The sequence below is a fragment of the Cygnus atratus genome, chromosome 2, assembly GCF_013377495.2.
Source record: "Cygnus atratus isolate AKBS03 ecotype Queensland, Australia chromosome 2, CAtr_DNAZoo_HiC_assembly, whole genome shotgun sequence".
Classification (NCBI taxonomy): Eukaryota; Metazoa; Chordata; class Aves; order Anseriformes; family Anatidae; genus Cygnus; species Cygnus atratus.
In genome coordinates, this window is record NC_066363.1 from 145,914,614 (window position 1) to 145,942,311 (window position 27,698).

General features: G+C 39.9%; 1 protein-coding gene across 3 annotated transcripts; it reads right to left on the minus strand.

Annotated features, from left to right (window-relative positions):
- Positions 1–2,432: 2,432 nt before the first annotated feature.
- On the minus strand, positions 2,433–27,003 carry RAD21 (RAD21 cohesin complex component). 3 transcript variants are annotated; one of them, XM_050708439.1, is made up of 15 exons: positions 26,393–26,594; positions 20,239–20,813; positions 19,728–19,901; positions 17,764–17,893; positions 15,385–15,484; positions 14,311–14,417; positions 13,174–13,377; positions 12,450–12,575; positions 12,129–12,251; positions 10,659–10,882; positions 10,181–10,346; positions 9,673–9,824; positions 8,049–8,198; positions 6,654–6,737; positions 2,433–4,253 (listed from the first exon to the last, which is right to left on the minus strand). In XM_050708439.1, exons 3-15 carry the CDS (start codon positions 19,869–19,871, stop codon positions 4,062–4,064), a joined length of 1,902 nt encoding a protein of 633 aa, XP_050564396.1. In that variant the 5' UTR covers positions 19,872–19,901; positions 20,239–20,813; positions 26,393–26,594; the 3' UTR covers positions 2,433–4,061. The 3 variants fall into 3 exon arrangements, with proteins under 3 accessions (XP_050564396.1, XP_035412056.1, XP_035412057.1); XM_035556163.1 differs by lacking the exons at positions 20,239–20,813; positions 26,393–26,594 and adding an exon at positions 26,682–27,003; XM_035556164.2 differs by lacking the exons at positions 20,239–20,813; positions 26,393–26,594 and adding an exon at positions 26,784–26,971.
- Positions 27,004–27,698: the final 695 nt, after the last annotated feature.

The following is a 27,698-nucleotide window of genomic DNA, read 5'->3' on the forward strand; positions in this document are numbered from 1 at the left end:
TCTCTTCCAACCTAGATGATTCTGTGATCCTTTTCCCATTGAGATGGGACAATCAATTTCCTGGTCCTTCAGTTTTCCAACATACACTACAGAAATTCAGTGTATAACCTACCCATTTTTTTCCCATGTTGAATAAAAGAATTGTTGAAAAGCACAGGCAAGAACATCAGATGAACCTGAGGAATTATGCGCCACAAGGAGTGAACGCTTGAGAGGTTTCCAAATAAAGACTTACCAAAACCCCTGCTCCCTCTCCCCCCCCAAAAGTCATTTCAGGTACCACCACGCAGACACATCTGTGGCAATGGGATGACAACAGGGAGTGGACAATAACCTTCTGAAGTTTGACTTCATTTGCAGGTGGAGTACATTAGCTCAAAAGACAATCCAGTGAGCACTTACAAAAGATGTTAAAACTTGCCTCGTAAGATGTCCTGCCAATTATGAAGTCCTCTATACATATCCTTCCCAGGAAGAGAGGGCTATTTAACCCTACAGATAACATTCCCTGTCTGGCTTCCTTCCCTCCACCCCAGCTAGAGTGATAGCAGAGCTCTCTCAAGGTGCAGTTGGAGCAGTATGTCTTCAAGGTAGTCAGACACACAGGGAGAGAATTAATTTCACAGCTGAATCCGCTTACAGGAATGCTTTCCTCAGATTTACTAACTGCTTTTCCTTTCACCCACCAAGGACGAACAATTTGGAAAGCAGTGCATGGATAGTAATCAGTGATGTAAATACTTCAGATTTGAAGACAGAACAAACCTGCTGCTGATGATGATTGAGCAGTAACAGAGATTCACAGCAGTTTCTTCCCCTCACTGGTGTAGTATAATGCTATAGCCAAACAAGCTGGAGACATTCCAGCCTCAGTGTTAAAGCAACAAGGAACATCTTAAAGGAAAGGTATCAATCAAGTCTAAATCTCTCACAAGATTGGTTTCTGAGAACTAGCTGTGTTACTCACTAAATTGCTAGGAAGGCAGCTTCTTCACTAGTAAAAACTGAATGCTTACGGCTAATTCTTTCAAAGTCACTTCGACATTTATTTGAAGAGTAACTATAATAAAATGCAATTTAAAAAAAAATGCTCCAGTATCTGTGTAAAGTGCAGCAATCATAGGGTAACAAAATAAATGCTGTGCAACAGATAGCCCTTCTGCACCTCATCATCTGTCAAAGGCAGGGAAATACACTTCTTGTAGATATATGACAGATACAGAGAGCAAGTTGTCTATCATCATTCCTTAGACCTTATTCAATAGCTAATAGTGTAATACCGTGAAGCCTGCTTTCTAAGAAAGATTTCTCAGTACTACTACATACAGGCCACGTTCAAAACTAATCACAGATCCCGTATGTACAAAGCAGAGCTCGCATAGATTGCTTCAGATTATGTTTAGTGTCATCAGGAGTACCTATTCGTGTAAAATCAAATTGTCATGAGTGCTGATCACAGCAGTGTAACAGAGCAACATTGGTGAGAAGTGTTCTAGATTTATCTATATAAGAGAAGACCCAGAAAAGTTATCTTTCATTAGTCTGAATGTCCCTGAGCAACCTGATCTAGTGGGTGGCGTCCCTGCCTATGGCAGGGGGTTGGAACTAAATGGTCTTTAAGGTCCCTTCCAACCTGAGCCATTCTACGATTCTCTGATCTGTTTATGATCTGTTCCCATATTTTTTTCCCTCCAGAGAGCTTTAACCGAAGAAATGAAAAACCAACTCCTCATTGTCCAGTGCAGATGAGCTGCACACACATGCACACACACAACCTAGCTCAGCACAGGCCAGCCTCCAAGTCTTGCAGCACAAACAAAAACAAACGAGCCGCTTCCACAGGTAGCTCAAACTCCAAAGCAGCACTGTCACTTCTGCGTGGGGCCCAGATTAAGTTCTCTTATTGGATCCAGGCTGGTTCTTCAATTTCCAAAGACAGCATGTGTCAAACAGAGTTCATTACACTGGGCTCTGTATAAGCTCTGCAGGTAACCTAAGTGACTCCATAGGATACCCACTGCTTCTACGCGCTTGGACCCAAGTGTTTGGATCTACGAGGAGCAGAAAACACTGACATATCCAAAGAGGCAATTCTAGACGCAAGAAAACAGCAGAGCTAAAAGAATTAAAGCTGGATATGTTCCGGCATTCAGAAGGGACTGGCATGGAGATGAATCACTTTATAGACAGTCTCCTCTAATTTTCCCCACAGACATTCCTAGCATAGAATGCTTCAACAAAACCACAGTACGGCCACTAAAGTAAATCTTCCTTCCTAATGGCAAGAAATCTATTTACACAGTCAAGCTTTAAATCTCTCAAACAGCTAAATCATTACACTTTCACTTCTAATACTCAAATAAGCAACCTGTAAATACTAGGTCCCTATTACATAAATGAAAGGTGTTCAAAGAAGATACAGAGCTAATACATAACAGCTTATAACACAACTTTTATTAGAAAAGTTATACATAACAGCATCAACTATTTTCAAGAATATTAACCTCGAAAAGCAACAAAAACAGACTAAAAATGTGTAACAAGAAACTAATGACCTTTTCTATAATTAAACATTCAAGTTATCTACAATGTCTCTTTTTACAAAGGGGAAAATCATGGTTTTACAGGCACATCATGTTGAAAATAAAGCTGCAGCAACTTTATACAATTAACTTTTTCAAGGATTATTAAAACATGGTCATCATGTTGTCTCAGATTTTTTTAAACATTCACATAATTTTACACTTGAGTATACACTGAAATTTCAGTCCCAAAATTATATCACAAAAGTGCCAACATTAAAACCAGAACCTTCAGTGTGAATAACTTTGCCCTAAAAAAAGTTAAGACAGGTTTCCATAATCAACATATTCACATAATTTCTGGTACTACCTGGTCTAACAGTAAAGCTTCATTCTTGATAGGTAAAATCAAATGGGACTTCTTGCAAAACTGATAAAATGTTTCGAACACAGGAGTGTGCATTATTGGAAAAATTTATACTAAAACCATAAATATATCCAAAGAGTCATTAATACGCTACACAATTAAGTGGAACTGTGCCCGTTTGTACTGTATATTCAAGTTTGTTGCCCTTTCAGTACAGGTGGTATCTGAATTTAGCATCTTTACAAAGGCAATCTGTTCAACTTCTTTTATTCTTATCTTCATATGCCTGCTTAATAAAAATCAGATAATTTACAATCTAGAAGTCTGTTTTAAAAAGTCTGGAGTTTATATACAGGTCTAACAAACCTAAAGCATTTTGATATCTTAAAAGGTTTAAATGAAATGAGTAGAGTTTTCATTCGATACTTATTAACAGTAATTAGCCATTATCAGTAGTGGACCGTAATGAGGTGATAAGTGAAAAGGAATGTTTCATCTAAAATGCTTAACACATGTTCTGTCCTTTCATGTATGTAATAGTATCACTCACAGGAAGTGCTTTCCACAGACACCCGTTTCCCCTTAGCATCAAGGGCTACAAAAATCTGACTGCAAAAATGCAGTGACAAAGCAAGCTGACATATCAGGCACTACCTTTCGTATTGGCAGCTGTAAGAGACCCACGGTATGCACGAAGATCTAGGGAAGGGGAAAAAAACACTACTATGAGAAGCAGACTGAACATTTTGGACAAGTTTGGCAAAGTTTTTAATCAGACAATAGATTGGCCATTCAGGTTTACTTGTATAGGTTAAAAATATCACTATTGAATCAACTAGTCAAATTATAGTAAGACGTTTTCATTGATACTCAACATTACATGCACCAATATTGCACACATCTGCTCTGCGCTGGTAGAACAATCTTCGCCTGGGTCCTTGAGCTGTCTGGTTCCTGCAGCTGGAACTCAAGACACCCACCCCAGCAGTTTCACTAAAATTTTAAGTGGTAGATTTAAAATACAAAAACCAAAGTAACCCAGAAAGAAAACCAAGGACTTTATACAGACAATAAAATCTAAATTTTTCTGCAATGGTCTTGTGGGCCCTACAGATGGGGCAATACACATACGCGCTAGTGAAACGAACACTAGGTCTGCTGTATCTAACCATTCAAATAATGTGAAATCTAGGACCAGGTGTCGCGATGATGTCGCTGTAAGGCTCCTCCTGTGTCAGCTCTATAGCTTGCTGTTTTTTAAGTACCAGGAAACTGTAGAATTTTGCAGCTGCTTGTTTTCTATTTGTATTCCTGCACAGCTCAAGCAAACTGATAGATTCTGCTCCAGTCTTCGCAAGAGCTCTCTGAAAAACATCAATACCACAAATTAAAAAATTACATACGCACGTGAACATCAACTGGAAGGTTCTGTTTGTCACCCCCGAGACACTGTGAAAGACTGGGAAGGACTCAATGCTGGATGGGGACATTATAACATGTACATAAAAATTCTGCATGGGTCTTACCTAAATGAAACCAAGTAGGTTTCCCAGGGATGTATGAAAAAAAATCAATCCTGAGGTCTGTCCAACTTATAGTTACATATTCCAGAAACTCCAAAAATAATCATTATTTATTTAAAAAAATCAGGAGCTAAGGTTCTTTAATGAGGCACTTTTCCCAAGGTGAAAGCCTGTTTATTTCTAAAAATCTTGTTTGTCTGAAACTAAGTACCCAAAAGTTGCTTATGTTTTTTCAAAGTCTTGGCCAGAATATTAAAAAAAATCAGGAAAATACATCTGTTTGCTGGCTAGAACAACTACTGACGTCTTCAATTTAAAACAGAACCGTCTGCTCTGGAATATCTACGAGATGAAAAGATATTAGGCTGGCCAAACCAAATTACTTTATATTAAACAGATCTTAACTTTGAATCTCATTACAGATTTAATGTTTCTGTTATCCAGTCTGATCCTTTTTGGGCACATGGAAGAAAGAATCAAACAAAAAGCTAGACATGGCCCAAAGAGAATTAGAATTCTGAAGCTCTTTTCAGAAATCCATAATGAAACAGAAAAAGAACACATCAGGCAACGTTACCAACTAAACATCTGTACAATTTAAAAGTATGTTTTAAGTGACAGTTGCACTGGTTTTAGCTGGGGCAGAACTAGTTTTCTTCTTAGCAGCTCATCTGGTGTCATGTTTTGAATTTGTGATCCAAACCCTGCTGATAACACACCAATGTTTTAGCTGTTGCTGAGCAGTGCTCGCACAGCACCAAGGCCATCTCTGTTTCTCGTGCTGTCGCACCAGTGAGTAGGCTGAGAAATGAACAAGCTGGGAAGGAACCCAGACAAAACAGCTGACCCCAACTGATCCAAGGGATATTCCATGCCATATGATGTTGTGCTCAGCACTAAAAGCTGGGGGATAATAGGAATGGGAGGGGGCGTAGGACATGTCTTCAGAGTTAGTGTTACTTTCCTGGAAAATGGCTAAACATCTGCTTGCTTATGGGAAGTAGTGAATGAGTTCCTTATTCTGCTTTGCCAGCATGCACAGCTATGCTCCATTTATTACACTGTTTTTACATCAACCCGTGAGTTTTCTTGCTTTTAACTTTTCAATATTGTCCCCCATCCCGCTGAGAGGAAGGAGGGAGTGAGTGTGTGGTGCCTACTGGGGTTAACCCACACGAACAGTTTAAAACAACCTTAAACTGGCAGAATTCTTGAAGACATGCAAGAGAACTGACTTAATTCACATTAGTCTTCAATGTAACACATTTGTGTTCCAAAAATTTAAAGCTTTTGCTTGATTATGTATTTCTAAGAAAATACAGATTATTCCTAAATCTTGTTTTATTGAAAACTCAGCAGCTCCTGAAAAAAACAAACTAATGGAACTTCAGAGATACAATAGCAACAAGAAGTTTCTATCAGGAGATAGAGCCTAATTTCAGACAAAAAAAGACAGCTTTGGAAAAATCTAGAGAACAAAACCAGCTGAGAGAGATTGGATTGACCCTTCTCCAGGTTTGCCAAAACAATTAACGGGGGGAATGGGGATGAAACTGCAAACCAGACTGAAGAGCAGAGATAGACCTCTATATGCAAGTAGAGGCAAGTTTGCACTTAAGTTTAAGGACATACTACAGGTTTTCAAATTTATTAACAGAAAAAAGCCCTTTAGTTTTAGCAAGCAAGAATCCATTCTACAGAAGATTATCTGTGCAGACTAACACTGGCAGTCTGAGGCCACATGCTGAAAAGTAATGCAGCACTTCAGCCAAGGACATATTCCCACAGTTGTTGCAGATTCAGCTTATCATAGCACAGAAGTTTTCAAACCAGCCTATCCAGGAGCAAACATCCTGTAAAACAGTTTTATCCCCAGACCTCAATGATGTTTCCTTAGTCTTATAGGACACAAAGTCAGTGGTCTGAAGGTTTCATTACAAAAAGACAATCAAACCCCATTATTTTAGAGTTTGTATTTCTGGGAATCTTACTTGCACACAAAGCACGTCTGGAAAATACTTAAGTGAAAAGTTTTGCTTCAAATATTCTTTGGAAAAGAGCGGCAATTATATTATAATTTATTCAATTACAAGCCATTTTTTTCTTCCCTAAGACAAAACAGATATTTTAAATCTATAACATCTGACAATAAAACTCTTACTTAAACTTTTAACTCCAGTTGAAAGCATCAGTGGGCACACTCAAAAGCTACCTTAACAGAAAGTAAATTATGATGCGTACCTGAAGCCCATGAAGCATTTGTTGAGTCCTCTTATTCCATCTCCGTTCTTCTTGATCCTGATCACCCCCTGTGCCATCTTCTTCCTGCAAGCAGCCAAAACTCATACGCTTATTAAAACACCAGAAGATCTCATCTACTGAGTTATAAAAGAGGCATTTCTAAATATCACTGCAGCTCTTTCATCTAGATAGACATGATTTAGCCAGGTTTAGACAACTTGATTCACAGGATACAGCTAGGAGAGGCAGGAAATGGGGTACAGAGGAAAACACGCATAAGCTGATGTACCTTAGTAAAGGTTGCATGCCACTAGGATTATACCTCAAAACGTTATGCTGACAAGTAGTAAAACAAAGTTGTTCAGTCATGATGGCTGAAAACAGTCTACTCTAGGACCACTAGTATTGAGCATAGTATCAGCAGTGCTTTTATTTTGTAAACATTAACAAACACAGACCTGCTCTCATTTCACTGTGGAAATAGAACCAGTGAAAAGGAAAATAGGTTGCTAAAAGCTGCAAAAGAGAGCTGAGTTGTTATTGCTGACCATGTCCAATGAAGCACTTAAGACAGAAGAGTGCTTATTTATAGAAGATATGTTGCATATGGCTTTAAAAATGAAAGTTGTGTTTCAAAACAGCAATTTTAAAAAATCACCATATGCAAGCAATATCTATTTTGTTTCCAGTCTTAAGAACTTCAAACTGAACAGAAAACACTGCTTGGACAAATTTTATGTTCCTCAAAATTAAGTCAGCATTTATTTCTTCGTTGTACTACTGAAATTAACATTTCTCTGCAAACAACAGCATTTTTTTTTTGCACTGCTAAGAAAACCATCTTGACTAAAGTCATTCACAATTCTTTGTATATGTGACCTATTAGAGAAGGAAACTGCAGAAGTCCAGCTATATTCTTTTTCCAACAGTAAATCACTTTTTAAAAAGCTAGTTTACTATTTATGCATTTTGGACGTAAATAAAAACGTAAATAAAGTTTGTTTTGATATCCACAAAATATTAAATATTGTGGCTAAGAACAACTTTCCTTTTTTTTTTTTTTTCAATATCTAGTTAAGGTGGGATGAACTAGTTAAGTAAGATGAAATCATAAGAGTTCAAAACTTCTTGTGTAAGGCATCAAAACCATAAAGGGTGGTTTAATCAGACCATACCTGAGAAATGAAGCACCCTCTAGTTCTAAGGTGAATGCATATGTAATTTGTAAAGTGGTCATGCAGCAACTTTAAAATCTCTATTTCCAAAGTGTATCACTTCCCAAGTAAGGAAGTAAAGATTTGGTTCTTATGAATCTACTAAATTAAAGTCAAAACAGTGCCAGGGAACACACAAACCCTTTCTGCACAGCTTGCTTTTAAAGAGCTCAGATCTTACCTCCTCTTCTTCTTCTTCCTCCTTCTCCTTTTCCTTGTCCTTCTCTTTTTCTGGCAGAAGTTCCAGCTCTGGTATTAGCTGGCAGATGTTTTGGGGCTCCTCTGGAGGCATTTCTACAGGTGGTATTTCCAACTGTTGTGATGGTGGATGCTTTAAGAGTACACAGTACAGGTAAGCAGAGACCATTAGCTTATTGATCCTTTTACCATAGAATACTGATGCTACAAAACAGTTTCACAAAATCCAAGTCTCTGAATCTTAGCTGTTTATCTGAAGCTTTGAAAAAATAGAAGCTTTTTTTGTTTTGTTCTCCATACCTGTAGCTTTAATCCTCTATGTTCTACTCAAACCAAAATCGTGGCATTACAACTTTACTAGGAAAAAGGCTTTCCAGCAACTTTTTTTAGTTAATCACCCAAACTACCAATCTTATTTCTTGGATCAGCACGTGCAACTTTAAAACCCCATGTAACCAGATGCAGTGCTACATGAACACACTTACTGGAACAAGACATATTCAGAGGATCAAAATATCTTCCTTTGCAATATAAGCAGGAAGGATATATATATATATATATATATATATTTAAGTAGGCACTTTGGAAAGTTTCTGAATATATTATGAGTGATTCTGGTGCTAGATTATCATTCTTAGAAGATATTTTTATCAACAGGAAAATTCAGAAAAAACGTTTAGAAAGGTGTATGTAGTCCATTCTAATGAAAAATATACAGTATTCCCCCCCCCCCTCAAGCTATACACAGTTAGATGTTTGCCAGTAAAGTTACTTCTGCACCAGAAACTGGGGTATATGTGTACCCCAAACTAGGTCAAAATAACTTGTATTTGAGCATCATACTGCAGGTATTTCTAGAGGTATGCTTCTGGCTGGCATGATCCAAGATTTCCCAACACATTGTTCACTTCAGCACAAAGTACAAGCAATTGATGTAAATTTCATCCAGTGCCTCTCCCTTTTTGTAAGGCAGCGTAACATTTAGTAGTTTAATTCAACAGGAACCCACTACCCATGAAACACAAGGCGCTGGATAAAAAAAATTGTACAAATATGAGAAAGACCGCACAATCCAGGACTGTTCTTTCTCACCAGATTAGCATTCAGAAAGAACACACCTTCGTTTAACGTTGTTTCTCTCCCCCTTGACAAATATGGTTTCATTTCAGGCTGTATCACAGCTTTTACAGAAGGGGTAGATATGAAACAGTTTCCATGTCTACCCAGCAAAAAAGCCCTTCCTGAAGATCAAAGTTTTTGTTTGAACCCTTAACCACGGACCAGTGGTACTGTCTTTCAAAAAGGAAGAGTTTCTGCAGTTTGCACTACCCTTTCTGATAGTGAAAGCTGTTCACATACACTTGCCACAACAAAAGATCTTCATATAATTTACTCCTTGACGACTTCTTTTGGATGAAACAATGACACATCCCTATTCTACTTGACTTCAGGGAAAAGCTTAATCATTTAAGAAAGACACCATAAAGACTACCCATATAAAGAGATTCTACTATTCCAGCACTACAAAAAGACTACCTTAAATCCACATCACTTCCTGCTCAAAGATACCTCCCACTTCTAAAGTACAGAAGAAAAATATTACTCACAGGTAACACTGGTTCTGGTTCCACTTGCTGCAGTTTGCGTTTAACACCAGTCTGAGGTGGTGGGGGGGGCATAACAGATTCATCTAGGTTGGTTCTGCTGCCTTCCATCATTGATTCTTGCAAGCGACTTGGTTCTTCCAGAATAGGTTCATCTGTATTCCATAACAAAACCAGTTTTAGATATGTCAGTACAGTTTGAAATTACAGTTCAAAGTCCAATCTGTTATTTAGAATGAAGCACCCTAACAGTTTGCATAGTTTCTGCAGTGACTTAAATGGAATCGGTACAGATGTGCATACATACCAATACAATACCCACTTAATCCACTGGATCAAAACAAATCTCTGGTCTTCTATTTCTAGACAAAAAGCTATTTTAAGTCAGAGACTGTATAGAAAGCTAAGCAAACAAAGTCCTTTGCTTCATTATCTTTGGTGACTTAATATAAAGCACAGTGGAAAACAAAAGCTCCCAGGGAAAGCAGAGCATCCTGGACAAGAAACAAACCAATGACTTCTCGCTGCTGTTGTTGCTGCTGCTGTTGCTGCTCCTCTCTGGGAACCTCTGGGTTTTCAAAGTCTTTAAGGAACTCATCAAGGTTGTCAGCTTCGCCACCTTTCCTCCTCTTTCTTAGGTCTTCTGGTACCAGGGGTGTCAGACAACGAGTAAAGAGCTATAGGGGAAAGGTTACATTATTCGCTATTGTAGCTCACTGTCCTCTTAATTCAGATCAAGTAATCATAGGTCATCTTCCCTTCCCATTTTTAAGCTCCTCTCCAAGAGCAACATTAAAAAAAAGATCAAGTTTGCACTTGTTTCTGTAACTGATCAATATTTAAGTACTGGTGTTTAGTGTTGTATTTAATTATCATTTTGATTATGAGTACTCCTAACACTATATTGCTATTCATATACTGATGTTTACTATCTGAGGCACAAATCTGAATGCAGCCCATTTAGAAATAAACCTGTACAAAAACATTACCTTCAGTAGCCTGTTATTCCACAAAGGCTGTGCAGGCAGAGAGAAAAGCTTTTCAACTCCCCCAGTTTCTTTCCACATCATCAGTTTCTTTGTAGGAGGTGCCAAGTCCAAAGTAGTAACAATATCAGAGTAGTCACTTAATTGAGCTCGAATGGTCTTGCTGTCCAGTTCTTTCACACTGTCCACAATCAGCTTTCTCTTCCTCTTTGCTTTGGTTTCCTTGACTGTTGAGATTTTTAGAAATTAATGAAGGTTAGCTCAACCAGATACCACGTTGTAGTAGGAATCTTATGGGGTCTCTACAGGTCTTCCTTGCCCATGCATAAAGCAGCCTCGAGAAAGAGGCCATGTTAACACTGGAAGGAATGAAAGCCTCTAAGCACTATCAAAGGCTAAAAACTGTGAATGCTGTCCCACAGCCTACAAATTCTTCTGTGTACGCTGACAGCCCAACTGAATCTCCCTAAACATCATCAATATCCTCAGCTGCATATGCCTCCCTCCCTCGTGGCTTCCTTGTTAGGCTGATGTTCTTCATGAGCAAACCCGAGATGTAAGGGCCCTCTGGCCAAAAAGCCAAAGTACTACATGAAGTTTTTTCCCTTAAGCCCTATCTGAATTTCAGTAATGTTAACATGGGTGGTTATCTTACCTGTGCCTCTCATCCTGCTCTAGAATGACTTTACTGTAAATTGTTTACAGCCTGGCCCTCTGCAGCAGACCCTGAAGCTCTGGCAAATGCTGTCTTTGCTGGTCCCAGCTGATCAGCTAGGACCTCTGTTGCTAGCTTGCCACCAGAGGGCAGTGCTAGGGCTTTCTAACTGGCCAAGCAGTAAATCAGAGCCTGGAGTTCAGTCTGAAAATACAGGACAAACTACGTTTTTTCTAGATCTTTTTCTTTTTGAATAAAGCAGGGATCTGTTTTTATTGAGCCAAATACAGTATGAGTTAAAATACAGTGCCTTGCATTAGTGAAATTGCTCATCTTTATTTACTACAACTTCAATACAAAGACTTACCTGCTGGATTCAGCAATTCATTGAAGTCATGAATCACTAGAAAAGTAACTTATTCTATAGGCAACATTCACAGTGTAAACAGGCACGCTTGGCCACCAAAAATACTATACTGAGAACGCTGCTGCGCTACAGGCACTGCGTTAGAATTGAAGACATGAGGAGGTCTACTCCAATTCATTTTATAACTCACACGTTGCTTAAAAGCTACAGAATCATGCTGCTATCCATTTTAGCTGCAAAAGCTACAAACCAGTACTGTCGAAGACTATTGATACAAGTTACCTGTTTGGAAAGCACTGGAAGACCACATTAGAATAAAAGGAATTCAGCACTCAAGTCCCTGGTTTCCCTCAGCTGAGAAGCACTCAGTAGAAGCACTACACATTCATCTCCATCCATCAATCTAAGGTAGTCTCTTTTGACCCAAGTAGAATATTCCCAGTTTACTCACCAGTAATGTCAATAGGTTCCAGAGCAAAAGCTTCCTCTTCATTGGGAACGAGCGTTGTCTGATCAGTCATAGTTGGTAATGGCTCTACTGGGTCTACTGAATCTGGACTATCTGGTCCACCCACTGCCAGTAAGAACAAATATCATGCACCGTATCATCAGAACAAACAAACTCTGCTACCCTTCCCATCCCCTCCTCCACGCCTTAAAGTAGACCACCACATTTCATACTTTTCAGTTCAACATGCTCCAAAGTAATTAGATTCTTAATCAAATTAGTTAAAAACAAGTAATTCTAGATCTAGTTCTAGATCGCACTCACTTGAAACGTTATCATCATCATCCATATCATCATGGGGAGGTTGCTCTGGCATCATTACTCCACCTTCTGAGAGTGCAGGTGGGTCATCAAAAATACCACCATCATTATTACTGAGAAGTTTATCATCTGAAAAGAACGTATGGAAACAGTTTTGCATCTACAAATTCATGAAATCAGTACAAGCAAGTTTATAAAGTACAGAAATTTATGACAAGATGGATAAAGACAGTGCAAAAGTTAATGAAACTTATACTTTCAATGCTGACATGAAAGCCATTAGGAGTATTTTTCCAAGGTGCATTTCAGCTCAAGTTCTGAGCATACACACAACCTTTATTACAATAATATTTGCCACGTTTGCATCTTGCTAGGTTTCTCAGTACTTCAAGAAAGCATTCAATAAAAGTCGCAATGTATTAATGAAACCCTGTGATGGGTCAAACAAGCTGCAGAATTGCACATTGATTTTTCTCTAAAGAACGTTATGTACACAAAGGAAAAGCTCTGGATGTTTTAGTTTTACTTCATTTAAAAATAAGCAGCACTTAATATGGTACACATCATCAATGCTGCTGTAGCACACAAAAACCAGAATTCCACTCCTGAATGCACAACCTAGAGAGGTACCTCAGCTACAAAGGAAACCGCCTCCCCATCTCCTCCCCAAGAACTAATCATTGAGGCACAACGCAGGACAGGAAAAAAGTTAATTTCTCAAACATACCCAATATTCCACCATCATTTCCTTCCCCAAAATTATCGTCTTTGTATTGGTCTTCGTATTCCAGGTGATTAGCTTTCTCGTTAAGGTGACTGGTGCTCTGTTCAGGTTCCAGCAGGAGATTGGAAGCACTGGTGCTCACTAGCATGTCATCCTCAAATGCACTACCTTCTCTCATCATCTCTCGATCATCCATCCCGAAGTCACCTGCAAGAATATGATTTCATCGCTATAAACGCCAACGAACCAGTATGTGAGAGACCTAGCTTATCAATCAAGAAAGACCCAATTGCAAGACCAAAACTTTTTCATTGTTTCAATCTTGCAATTTTTCACGAAGTACGAAAATCTCTATCGAAACAAATCTTTTCATAGTTATTGATTGCAGAGTTAATGACAAAACAGAAGAAATAACGCCCAGGAATACTACAGCAAATATACTGTTCAATTACAAAAAATAACCATCTCTGCTCCTTAAATCATTTTTTATTATAACCTATTTGAAATTGATTTTAACAAGATCCTGTAACCACATACTCCAAAACAGTTACATCTTATGCCTCAAGGTTGGGCTGCATGTGCAGGGACTGGACCAATAACAAATCAACAACCTAATCAATACCTAGATTACATTTCCAGTAAGATTTCTAAATTATAGATATTATCACACTTTGGAAATTGTTTATCTTTGGATATTCAAACAACTGCTTTCAGGCTTTGATTCAGTTCTTAGAACACTGTCCTTGTACAGATACTGGAAGCAGCAGTAAACCAGTCACTTCTAACTGCTCCAACTTTAGAAACCTCGTAACAGTTACTGACTGAAAATATGCCTAAAACTAAAGTGACTGCTGACTTATTCATACCACATTTTAAGAAGTAATACTGATACAGTATTTCACTAATTCACCTGACTGAATGTCCTTCGGCTTTGTATGGGCAGCTAGAAGGTTGCTGAATATTAGAAGACAGACTTCCTGGAAAAACTCAACAACATGAAAATTAAATGTATGGAAACACATCATGTTTGATCTAATTTGTTTTTTGTACTTAATAATGGAAATTCCATTCCACAAGCGCAAGATTACAGCTTCAGAGTTATCAAAATTAGCTTAGTAACAACATAACACAAGATTTTACCGAAGTCATTATCCTGGAGGATACTGATGTTGCCTACTTCTTCTCTCATGGTAATTTCTTCCACTCTGCTCTGGTTTAAACTGAACTGCTGGGCCACATCAATATCACTTAAACAAACAGAAGGCAATTATTAAAATCTCCATAAGGAAAAGTAACAGATAAAGCCTTAGATAAATGTGACATTAATTCCTAAATAGTACACTATGTATTTAAGTCAGTTAATGAAAAAGTTGACAGTGAACACAGAATAGTAAGCACTACTTGTAACACTAAGACTATTAAAGGTTAAAATCTAAAATTCAAATTGTGTTAGCTTCTGGAAAACATATCAATAACCACTCTTACTCTGTGTTATGCTGGGTCGCTAACTTAAAGTCCAATTTAGTAAGTAAGAACAGCCTCTCCCCCCTTCAACTGCAAAAACTATTAGTACAATTTATCAAAAAGCATAACTAGTACCCAAGTTAATTTCTTAGCAGTGTGTTAAAGTACATTTCTTAAAAGAGCATGATTTTTTTGCAGTTGAAATTTAGTACATAATCCAAACTGTGTATAAACTAAAGAGAGCGCTGATTAAAGCGAACTGGATCCCACAAAATTTCCTTATGAATAATCCACAAAATGGTAGCATCAACTTTTTAAAAGTTAAGAACAATTAAAGTTGCATATCGTCAGCATGTTTACAGGCAACTCAGTATTAGGAAGTTATAAGAAAAGTACCACTACACAAGCTCAGCTAGGACATTTCTGTAAAATTAATCTTGTCTAATTTGAGGAAGTAAACGTAGTGTCAGGTACAGAAGAAAAATACAAAATGAAGAAACCTGAGTTTTTCCAAAAGTTTTTATCATAACAGTTTTAACTTTGGTTAAAATCACAGGCCACTATGAGCTTAAAGTCCATACAAAGATGACTGCATGCTTGCTTGGTGTATTTAAAAGCCTCAAAAGGTACCTGCTGCTCTTTTCTCTTTAAAGAACTTAGCAATGACACTGCTCTTTAAAACCAGATCCTTCTCATGTAAAACCAAACAGCATTTGCATTAAAAAAAGCAAAAATAAATCATCAGCTTACTCCAGGTCAGGAAGTGGTTGATCAAAATCATGAAATTCCTCGGGTAAGGTAATAGCATTGTAAGCAGCCTCTCTGTTTTCCTCAGGCAAATCGACAACCCCTGCAGAGAAGAACACTCAGAAATGAGTTCCCATTCCTTACAAGGATGGCATTTTTCCCCTGTGCTTTCACTGAAGCTTTGCCTTCAGCATTATTCTACCTGCATAAACTTTTTATGGTCTTTAAACTGTTGTGTTGACCCGATGCTAGGTATCTACGAAGAAACCTTAGATATTGTCAGTTTCGGGAATTCAGCCTAAATGCAAAATACCTACCTCTTAAGCCACTGTACTGCATTGTATAACCCTGCAAGAACCGCAAGCCTTCACTCACTAAATAATGTTTGTGTGGCACAATGCTGAGCCACGTGGCTACTACAGGCATTTTATGTCATCACATCACTGTACAGGCATCTACCAGTGCAGGTACCTGCTAGGAAATAATTTTTATCAAGATGCTCCAGATGAGCTAGTTAGTCCTATATTTTGGTTTGGGTAAAGCAGTGGCAACACAATCACTACACAGCTTCTGCTCACTTAGCCAGCTCAACCAACCCCTCAAGTCCCAGCACAGTACTGACTGTACTTGGGCTACATGCACAACTCTTCCATTTCAGCATTTAAAATACCTCAATTATCTAAACCACATGTATGTATATTTATTTTTATATATATATATATATATACACACACACATATTTAAATCCTCCTGAGATGCTTAATCTATTATTCAATGGGTATCCTCAGAGTATGACTATCAGGTTAGCTATCACACAAAAACAATGCCAGGTGCCTGCTTTATTCAAAAGCTTAGAGGTCAGGACACTCGAAAGTAGATGGGAAATGCAGGTTCAGTTCCTGCTGTAACTTGCAGGAGATCTGAGCTTTATGTTCTGCCTTCTGACCCACACAACACAGGCCGTTCTGAGGTACTGATACTTCAGAAGCAGTGCCTGCTGTATTTTCCTCTGCAATGGATAATCAAAGAACCACTGCCCAGAGAGACCAGGAACAAGCACGAGCCTACATTTTACTCATCTTGGTCCTTGGCTAGGAATAAAGAAGCTTAGTCCTCCTTTCAAGGCTATCTAATATTTTTACCTGCTAGCTGCTTAAAACAAAACATGTAAACGATCCTCAGAGCAGACATAAGACAATGCCCAAGCCACAAATCTTGTCTCTGTTCTCAGTTTACAAGTGCCTCGGCTTGCTTCAGGTCAGCATGCTGTTTTTTTCTAAGTGTCATTTTAAGGTCCTTCACCTTCTATGAGCACTCTGGTGGGAGCAGGAAAACTGGGAAAAAAATTACCTTCTGAAAATACATAAACTTTTGACAACATCACCAAAAATTGGCAGCTTTCAGAAATCTACCACCGAAAGCTACAGTTTAAAAAGCTGAAAGCTAGAAAGTTTAAAGCCTTGATCACAATGTGAAGATCAGGAAATGAAGATAAAAACACTATACCCAGATCTGGAAATGAAGATAAAAACATTATACCCATTAATTATTCTCAAATTTATTGGTGCATTGGCTTTCAAAAGCTGCCTTTTAGAAGAGGCTTCCTGAAGTTCAGCTCTAAAATCTATTACACTCGCACAAAACTAAAAAGGTGATTAAGCAGCTGTGAGTATCCAGCAGTGTCAAAGCAACAGCTACCTCCATCTGCAGAAAATATTTCCTGGGATAAGGATGGAATTAAACAAAAACTATCAACTGTGTATATAACCCAAGAAATTCATTGTTGGACGGACTATCATTTTCAGTATTAATACGGCTCCCCCCTCAGTCTTTATTGGAAAAACTTAACAGAGTACGCAACAATAGGGGGGAAAGCTATGTGTTGCACCTACAGAAGTGAAAATACCTTTGTTCCTTTGCAGTTCACACTTCTTCAAAAAAAACTAAAATGCAAAAGCATCAAAAAAACCAAACAGCCTATTTCCATTTCCTTTTGTACCTCACAGCAAGGCAATCTTTCTCCCGACAGAAAAAAAGCTCCCTTCTGTTCAGTACATGCAAATACAACTGGTATTTTTCAGACTTGTGACAGAAGGTAAAAGCCATGCAGTATATTCCCATTTAACACCATATACCAACAGCCAAAGTCGTATTTGAGATCATTTTACTGAATCAACCCCAATAGGAAAAGCTTTGGTTCAGAATTCAATCGAGATTTTTCAGCACACAACTCAGTCACATAGCCAGCCTGAAGTTCACACTAAAGAAAATAGCTTCTCCTGTAATTACCCTATATAAATTTATGCAGTTCTTCTATTAAGACAAGACAGTAGAATTCTGTATCTGCTTCATACATGTTGTCATAGAACTTAAGACAGGTACCTGGACGAAAAGCCATCTTAATCTTAATGAAGGCCTCATTACAGTCTGCAAGAAGGTATTTTGCTTTCCTGTGGTAGATCCTAACAACGCCTAGTAAGAGATGTCCTGAGGTTCGAAGTGCCATCTTCACCTAAAAGCACAGTGTACAACCAGTGAGTTAGATGTAGCCTTACTTTTTTTCCTCCCATCAAGTTTAGTTTCAGTCACCTTCACATGAGTGTTTCAGTAACATCAAATATCCAAAACAAGTATAAAAAACAGTAGAAAACTCTAAACAAACAATGCAAGCTCTGCAGTTCTAGATGATCCTCTACATATTACTCATGGATGAGATGGAAAAACATTAGTAAATTAATAGGAATTTCACTCAAGGAATTTACAAACACTGCTATGTCTACTAGGAAAGAGATGACAAGACAAAATCCATTTTACCACAACCTTTCCTGACACCTTTGTTATTTTAATTGCATATAAAAATAAAAAAATGGACAGCCAGAAATTATGATTTGGTTAAGCAAAAAGTCTGGTTAAAACCAGTATCTCACTACCTCTCCATCATCCGTCCCTCAGTTAAGAAAAGCACAGAAGAACAGCTGAAGATGCAGGGTATTCATAAACAAGCACTGTCACATTAAAATAAGCTTCAATTCCCCTCCTCTTTAACCTCACTGCTTTGCTATGAAATTGAGTACTTCATGAACTACCGGAACAGAAAACCAATAAAAACAATTTCCAGGGAAGGACTCAAATATTTTAGTCCAAAAGACCATGAGACTTACATTGAAGCATATACGCAATACATTAGCTCCTAGAAAGATTAAACCAGAGGGTCTAACCTCAAGCTTTGAGAATTCAAAATGGCACATAATATCTCATACTTCAGCTAACTGATGAAAGTCTTACAGAGAGTTAAACATGAAGGAGTGCCTAGCAGTTCCTCCTTTCTCTTCAAGAACCCTGCAGCTCACTAGCGAGTCCATGAACATTATCTTCTCTCTAAATCCTTCCAGAGCTGACACTGAATGAAATCACCCTGTTCTGGAACAGTAAGCGTGTCTGTGATTGTATTATAAACACTTTGCTCACAAACAGCAGTTCTTCTAAAATCCATAGCAACACTATTGAAACATGTTATTGGTTGCAACCAAAACAAAGATAAAAATAAGTCTTATTTCTTTTTAACATAGTGGCTTTTCTTATAAGATATTCAAACATCTGCTAAGTGACAAAGCTTACAGCCAAATCAGTCCACTAGCTCTTGAATAGTAAATTCCAGTTTTATAAGTAGCGGAGGAAAAAAAAACACACATTAAGACCACCAAGTTCTTCAAACCTTCCCTTTGTTTCACAATAACCATACAGAAGTTTTACATTCTTTCAGTTTTGTCCCTATCTGTTTGCTTTCTATAAAGCCAAGCAAGAAACTAGAAGCTTCAAAAACAAGGCTTTTACACTACAGTGTGGTATTTTTACTGCATGAAAAACCATCTTCACACCACCAGTAACGTTACTAGCTACCGTGATTCTTCAGTTCTTTTCGCTGTGGCTAGGAAGAAACCTGCTTTGTACTTGAGTCACAAGCATAAACAAGAAAATTTCAAGTATTATTTCTACAGCTTCCAGTAACAACACCACCTCTGAAAGCACATCATCATAAGGCCTTTAGAAGTTACTTTGTAGGAAAGCCCAGGCTTTTTCTCTTCCAAACATTTGCTTTTAAATGATGCATGATACATCAAGATACTAGTCCTCCATTTAAGGAAAGCAAAACATTTTTTATAATAAATTGCACAATAATCCGTTATTAGAAAATTGACAACAAAATACTTTCGTGAATCAAACAGCCTGAACAGACCTTTTCACCCTTTAAAACAGCAACACCAAGTGACCCAAATAGTAACTACCGAGGCATACACAATTTCTTTTCAGTACAAGATAACATTACATCAGTGTAAAATAGATACCTTTGGTGAAATGATACTCTCCACGCTGCTCTCCAGGTTACATTCAAAAACATGGGCTTTGGTTAGCTTCTTATCCCAGTGGGCGGCCAGCCATATTTTGGCCAGTGGCCCACGCTTGCTGAGGACAAAGTGGGCATAGAACATGGTCCCAGATGTCTATAACAAAGTGCAAATCTGTAAATAGAAAGGCAAACACATACATACATATTTAGAGAATTCTTGATGGGTAACATCCTTGTAAACACACCCCTCACATTTGCTTTGCAATCATTCACATCAAACTATCTGTATTTAAAGAAGCCAACACTTAGAGGTGGTGGTCATGTTATACACACGTTTACTGCAAAATATGAAGCAGGAAGATCAGTGATCACCCAATGCTCCTTTCACGGGTTAAGACCATTTACATAACTTTAAAATGTTTACCATCCCACAAGGCAAAAACCCCTTAAGTACATTACGCAAAGTTGATGAAGATGATACCAAGCTGTCATAACGTAAACATACACACCTTGGTTTTCCCTCCCACAGCCGTCTTCCACCTCGTCCGTTTCTTTCTGCTCTAGCTTTTCCAGTAGCTGCTACTATACTATACCATTAAATATTCAGCACTGTTTCAGTAAACCATTAAGCATTTTAAAATATATCGCTGTAAACTTTTCAGATTGCTCCATGTTTTCTTAAAGAGAAAGTAGAACTCCCCTCATTTCGGAGCAAACTGCTCTCTGTTTCAGAATCCTCTTAGTAACGCTTCATATATTTTATTCAAGAGTTGATTAAAATTACAAGAAAACTGCCTGCGTTATCCCAAACTTCCTGAAGATTTCACTTCCTTCTTCCTCCTCCACTACAAAGCCAGACTTCCTTTGGCTAGTAGCTACCTGACTACCCTCTTACTGCTGGTAACGATGCCAACGCTGAAAGCCCCAGGGAAGCAGGACACCATGACGTCTTACAAGCTAAAAAAGCCAATGCCACACATGAGGTAAGCATGTGATTCAGTTCAACTACAAGCTGGAGATAAGTCTGCTTTAAAGAGGTAGAAGATTCCCCACATGCAGTTTTTTCTCCAGCAATATCCATAACCTAAAAAAAAGAAATAATAAAGAAATGAAATAGAACAGGAGAGATGCAACAAGTGCATTGCAGTTTTTGCCTCCTCTGTGCCCACAGAAACACTGCCAGAAGCACACCACTGCAGTGAGCAGGGTCATTTAATCTAGGCAGAACCAAGGCGAGGCGCATTAATTCCTAAGCATAAAAAACATGTTTCCCAAATGCATGCCAACGCAATTTGCAAGCAAATAGGGATCACAGGGAAACACAAAGCCTTGGTAAACGTGATAGCCAGAGAAAGATTCTCAGGAAGCCAGTTTCTAAACCATTACAATTAACTTGTAATGGTAAATAGGTTTCAAAGCAGCTAGTGGCTGGTATTTATAGGGTAAGCTTCACAAAAAGCACAGGCATCGTTGGCTCAGTGGAAGCGAAGCCAATCTCTAGATACATGGATAACAAAAGGAAAAATCCCTGAAAGTAAATGCCAACGATTTGTTGTTAAATGTTGTTGTTAAATGGATATTGACGGATAACAAAGCATAGGGAAAAATAATCTTTGTGGTGTTACCATGCTCCATACTTGTACCCACTCAGAGGTACTGCTCAACACACAAAATGAAAGCTTTGAATTTCTGCTGCATTAAATACAGAATCTGTTCTGTTGCCCAAACAATTATTAAACCTGTTGGTCTAACCAACAGGCTGACCAATAGTTCTGGCCATAACCAAGAACGGACACACCACAAGATTTAAAGAAAACCAAAGTTCAGTTTGAACTAACACCGTAGACAACAAGCATTAACACTACTGCTAGGACTTCAGTAGACAGGTCTAAGTCATAACGGAGCTGCAAATTTAAAATTGAAATAACATTTTTATGATGCTGAAAACGTGTGGAGCTAAGAACAGCACCGCACAATGCTGGAAATGAGCAAGTTTTCCTAGGAAGCACAAAAAAAATTTCAAAATCTCCTTGAGGAATGGAAGTATTTTTCCCCAGGGGTTTTTGAAAAGCATCACGCTGCCCCAAAGGCCACCGGACAATTCAGTCCCTCACACATTTTCAAAAGCCTCACAGTATTTGTGTATATGCAGACACCTAACTCTGCAGCACAGCATTTTGGTATCTGGAGTTGCTACCACAACCTTCCATGGCTCTGGTGGCAGCAGGCCCATAAATTACCCAGAAAAGTGAGGAGTATGAGCAGGGGAAGACAAACACGTGGCGAACAAAACCACTTACATTACTCTGTTAAAACCTTCCAACAATTTCTAAAGAATGTGCTTTGATTCATGGAGTTTGGCATGATTATTCGCTAATGTTTACAATCATTAAAATATGTAGCAAGGGCTTCACATGATTTCAAATATATTGTTAACTGTAAGCCTGAAAATATAGTGAAGATTTCCTGTTAAATGCAGAACATACTACCCGGACAACTCGGAGTGAATAACTCACCCCTGCTTTCCAGGATTTAAAGGGATAATGCAAACATAAAACAAATGGCTGAGATATCTAAGAGGAAACAAGGTTCCTCCCAAAATTGAGATGTCAGAATCACAGCAAGGCCGATTATGTCACAGAATTGAGGTGGGTTTTTTTTGTTTGTTTTGACTTGAAAAAAAAAGAGCAAACATCACTAATAACTTGTCTTCCAAAGAAGTGCCAATCCAAGCCAAAATACTCCCTGTAAAGGGAGCTCACACATGCCAATGGGTTTCAAAACATCTGCTCCATTAGCAATTAAATCAAAGAATAGAGCCTGACAACTGTTACACCACAGAAAGAGTAAACGGTCATCTGCTTGTAGTCCTGTCTGCAAGCCTGGTGAGAAGAGCACATTGCATGTGGATGGTATTTAGAAACTTTTGTAGCAAAGGAGAACCAAAGGTAACTGACTTCTGACAGAGGTTGTCCCTTTCTCTTCAGCCATTAATGAAGTCTTGCCAAGGGACGACCATCGGACTAGAGATCATTTAAAGTGTTTTAATCTGAACTATTGTTAATAGATAGTGCTTCTGTTCATCGAAGCACCAGCTTCCCACAGCACAACAGGAGTCTCTGCCACTTCCAAATTCCAGCAAATGTGCTGTACAGTAATACCTGGGCTACAGCCAGTGCACAAAACACGTCTTTACATTCTTAGCTGCATCAAGAAGTTCTGCTGCTGTTGTTTAGAGCATCGGCACAACTGCTTAAAGCAGACCCCGATGGTTGCTCTCATTTTCTTGATATTTTTCTTTTGCTTTCTTTTCAGATAATCCCTTTCCTTCTTCCAGGGTTTTTGCCTGATCTTTTATTCACAGGGAGTATGCTGTTGCAGAGGCATAAAAGGAGAAATACATTTTCTGGCATAATTCAAGACTGGGATGAATGTTAAAGGAACTAAAGAGTGTTTTGGAGTGGCAGAGTGCTCATGCAGGCACAAGGAACATATGTCCTTGGCTGCAAAAGCAACTCCATAAGAACCCTCAAAAGCAAATGGGTAGCTGATGGCTCTTAGCAGGCTTATACAGTAAAATCGAATTGCTAATTTTTGAGATTGGTTATGAACCAGGACCTTAAAACTTATTTTAAGAGCTTCAAAAGCAACAGAAAAACATGTGAGGCAAAAAAATCGTATGTACTCACACAAGACCAACTGATACCAAATCCTGACCCTGCCCAATTGTGCTTTTAAGAGTTTTAGCTTGATTTTAATTAACTTTGAATTTGCTTCAATGTGCTGTTATTGTCCTCAGGTTCCTCTGCCTAACTATGTGCCCAAGAATTGCATTTTTTTTTTCTTTTTTCACTATTTTTCTTTCTGCAGAAGTATTAAAAATTACTAATTTTATACACAAAGTAACCAAACATGCAGAGTGACACGAATACAATACTGATAGTATTTCATTTTCCTACCTGGGGATCTGGTAACTGAGCCTCCCAAAGAAGGAACAAGAAAGCTGGGCAGACACTACCCATGAAACTTCATCTTAACCATCAGTTCAAAAATATGAAGTCTTAAAATCCTTCTGCACGTTAGAAGGACAAGTATATACACTCTGAAAAGAACCCTCTCGTGGCCTGAGTACCGTCTGTCAACACACTCAGAAAGCTTTATGAAACAACAGTTGACAACAACACTGCAGACAACAGAAACAATATTCAGCTGTGGCACGTTTTAATCTCACCATGGTTCATTTAAAGCAACTACCTTTTAAGAAGAATTTCAGATGAGAATTCCTCCATTCTAGCCCATTAAATCCACATCTGCTACCCTACTAGGCCACGTTATGCATACGCACACCAGTTCTTAGGTCAAGTCTTAATCTACTGTCACCTATTCCTGTTATAAAGTTATTCCAGAACGACGCTCATCCACTATCAGCAGATACTTCCCATATTGAAGTTTAAAATCAGCCAGTCATTTTAATTCTTTTGTCCTTATGCTATCCTTCCACTTCAGTTTCTCACTTTCTCTGTTGTTCCCACACATACACAGTTTCTGTTTTGCTAAGCTAAACAAGTCCTGGGGAAGAGTAAGCTGACCTTGTGCACCTGCAGCTGTCAGAGCTGGACCTTGGAAGTCCCACAGGACAGCACGCTCCCCAGGAAGCCTCGCAACACTGTGTGACATCCGCTCTTCCTCACCTTCACTAGCAGGGCGCTACTTGACTCACCCCGTGACATTTGTGTCTCCCTCACACATCACGCCAGCGATCCAAAGCCTTCCAGATGCCAAGTTCTTCACTTGTTTTTATTTACCTGTTCCCAAATCAATAGAAGTGTCATGAACTGTAGCACTTACTAATTCCCAGGTCCCCTGACCCTGCACATTGGGTTCTTTATTTTCACCTCATAGCCTGTCACCACGCAGCCAGCCCTGTCTAAAACTTCCTCAGTGCAGGTACACCTACCAGCGCTGTCTCACTACACGACCAACTTTCATTAGCACGCTTAACACCTGATGCCACTGGAAAAAAAAAATCAATCACAGGATCAGCCTTTACAAACTCCACTAGTAACTCCTTACAGCTCAATGCCTGTTTTCAGTATTATTTCCTCTCCTTTCTTCAACCGCCTTTGTAATATCCTTGTTAATCTGCATTTTTCTATAATTTAATAGATTTCTTTGTGTCACCTTCAGCTTTACTGAACTTCAGTGACAAGTCACCTCAATTTCTTATGTCTACAAAATCAATTATTGAAAAGATGAAATTGAACTAGTCCAACTTGACTGATAAAAACCTCTGTGCATGCATTTATTTGCCTACAGATTTTTTTTCTCCCATTAACTCTTCTTCTAGCATCCTATGGCCGAGGTTGCACTACCAGGTCTGTAACTGCTCAAAACACACCTCTCATTTACAGGAACTGCATTCCCTGTTCTCCAGTTACAATACACTGCACATCCACATCATCGCACTGCTGGAACCAGCACCCCACTAATCCAAAATGCAGATCTTTCAGAATGCTCCTACAGTTTGAGATGTTTAAATCTTATGAGTAAGTAGGGCTTCTCTCCCCTTGCCATCCCCCCCAACTCTAGCTCAATATCTAAACCTCAGCAAGTATCCTGCCCTAGCAGCCAGATTCAGCACGTCCATTCATCCAGTAGAAAAAATAATCTTACTATTCTTCGATCCCATCTCAACCATCCCAAACAGTTTTGTGCAATTGCAGTTCCAAGTCGAAACTGAGATGCACTTGCACAAACCATTTATTAGTACACTCCTTAAGGGTACAAAAGTTAAGAGGCTAGAACTGCATCTATCAGATTTTTTTTTTCCCCAACAGTTACTCCTCTGTGCTGTTCACCCAAAAAGCTGAATGCAAAAATACTTTCTTCAACTTTGAGGCAAGATATTACACAGTTAACTGAACAACTACTCTCATTTCTGTGGGAAACCCCAATAAGTACACTATCAACATCCCCGATGGTAAGAAAACACTAATTTGTGTGGCGATTTAAATTTATCGTAGGTCTCACTAACTTTTTGCTCCTCCCTTTTATTCCTCCCCCAAACGCCTTCTCTGTAGTTAAGATTTTAGATCGGTGTGGTCAGTGTTGCCAAGTTTCACAGAATGTCAAATATTTACAAAAGAACATTCGCAAAATAAAACTCAAGCCTAACCCTAGGAAAGCTTTGATGTTTCCACACTTTTCGCGTAACTCGTTTTATGGAAGAATAGGTCAATGAAACAGTATGCTTAATATAAACATTCACACAATGGGGGCCTAAATGGTAACTTGCATAAACTTACAGCATTTTTTTCCACGGGTCTAAACTTAAGCGAAAGCCATTTTCACTTCAGCTGTGCCATGCCAATGAACCACAGTGACCCCAAATTCCTTTGTTACCGATACAAACACAACACCTTGCTGTACACTTAGCAGAAGCCTTTCATTCATAATCAGACAGAAATCACGAGAAGGACAGCAAGGTTTACGCGAGACCGGCCAGAGATACCGAAGAAAGACCTCCGTTTTCCCGAGAAGTAAACATTTTTAAAGGGGCCTTTTGCCGGCCAACAACCCCAGCGCCCAGCAGCCAGCTCACACGCCATTAAGGAGAACCACGAGCACACTCAACGCTCTGCCATTGCCCAAGCGAAAGCTTACATTACACCCGCAAATAAAGGGCCGGGAGACAAAACTCTGCTCCTCCCCACGTCCCCCCGAGCCCGCAACAACCCCGCGGACGCCCCCTTTACAACGCGGGGGCAGGGGCCGCTCCGTTAGCGGGACCAAACCACGGCTTCTGTCGGCGTGCCCCGGCCTGGCAGCGGGGAGCCCCCCGGTGCTCGGCGCCGGGCAGGCCGCGGAGGCGGAGCGCCTGGGCCCGACCCCTTAAGCGAAGCCGCCCAGCGGCCGAGGAGCCGCCGCGGCTCCCTCAGGGGCTGCTCCTTACCCGGGTCGGGGGCAGGCTGGCGAGGCCGGGCTGCGAACCCGCTCCGCTCCCTCCTCCTCCTCCTCCTCCTCTCGTCCCGTCCCCCGCGAGGCGCTCCCTCACCCGACCAAGATGGCGGCCGCGGCCCTTCCTGCCGCCCAAAGCGCCCGTTCAAATCGGCAGGATGTTTACGGTTAAACTGCCCCCCGCCGCCGCCCGCCACCGCGCATGCGCGGCACGCAACCGCCCGCCGGCAGCCGAGGGAGGGAGGCAGGCAAGGAGGGCGGTGGGAACGGGAGAGCCGCGCATGCGCAGCGCCCCGCCGGCTCCCGCCGGGGAAAGGGGCGTAGTGAGGGGAGGGGCGGCGCATGCGCAGTTCGCAGGGATCCGCCCCCGGGGAGGGGCGGGAGGCGGAAGTGTGGAGGGGTGCGGTTGCCATGGCAACGGTTGGGTTGCAGGGCCTGGTTCGGAGGGCCTGGCCCCGCTCTGGTGGGGATGTCGGGGGGCTCGGCCGCTCTGCCCTGCCGCAGCCCCGCAGCCTGTTACGGACGCTAAGCCGTAGAATCACACAATCATACAATCAGTAAACTTGGAAAAGCCCTCCATGATCACCTGGTCTAACCATCCCCTACCACCAATGTCACCCACTAGACCATGTCCCTGAGCACGCGTCCAACCTCTCCTTGAACACCCACAGGGACGGTGACTCCACCACCTCCCTGGGCAACCCATTCCAATGCCTGACTATAACTATACTCCTGAACATAACATTAAATTTCTAGTTAACTTGTAAAAAAGGACTCTCCTTTAAAATAAATGGCCCTTTTTACAGCCTCCTTCCTTAAGGAGGTCAATGCGCTTGAGGTGTTCTTTCTGAGCTCTGCTGTGTACTTGTGCCATCTGGAACACTGCAGGTGTTATTTTTGTGCTTTGTTGAGTACTTCAGGAACACCTGCATGCAGCATCATGCATTTTTCTTTGTTTGGAGTAATTTGACTTCAGTAGGACTTGAAACAGTTTTCTTGTTTTGAATTTGAC

Coding starts and splice junctions, on each gene's coding strand:
- RAD21 (XM_035556163.1), bottom strand. CDS start 19,871: ATGTTCTATGCCCACTTTGTCCTCAGCAAGCGTGGGCCACTGGCCAAA. Junction 17,894..19,727: donor AGAGTATCATTTCACCAAAG/GTATCTATTTTA, acceptor CTGTGCTTTTAG/GTGAAGATGGCACTTCGAAC. Junction 15,485..17,763: donor TAAGATGGCTTTTCGTCCAG/GTACCTGTCTTA, acceptor TCTTCTCTGCAG/GGGTTGTCGATTTGCCTGAG.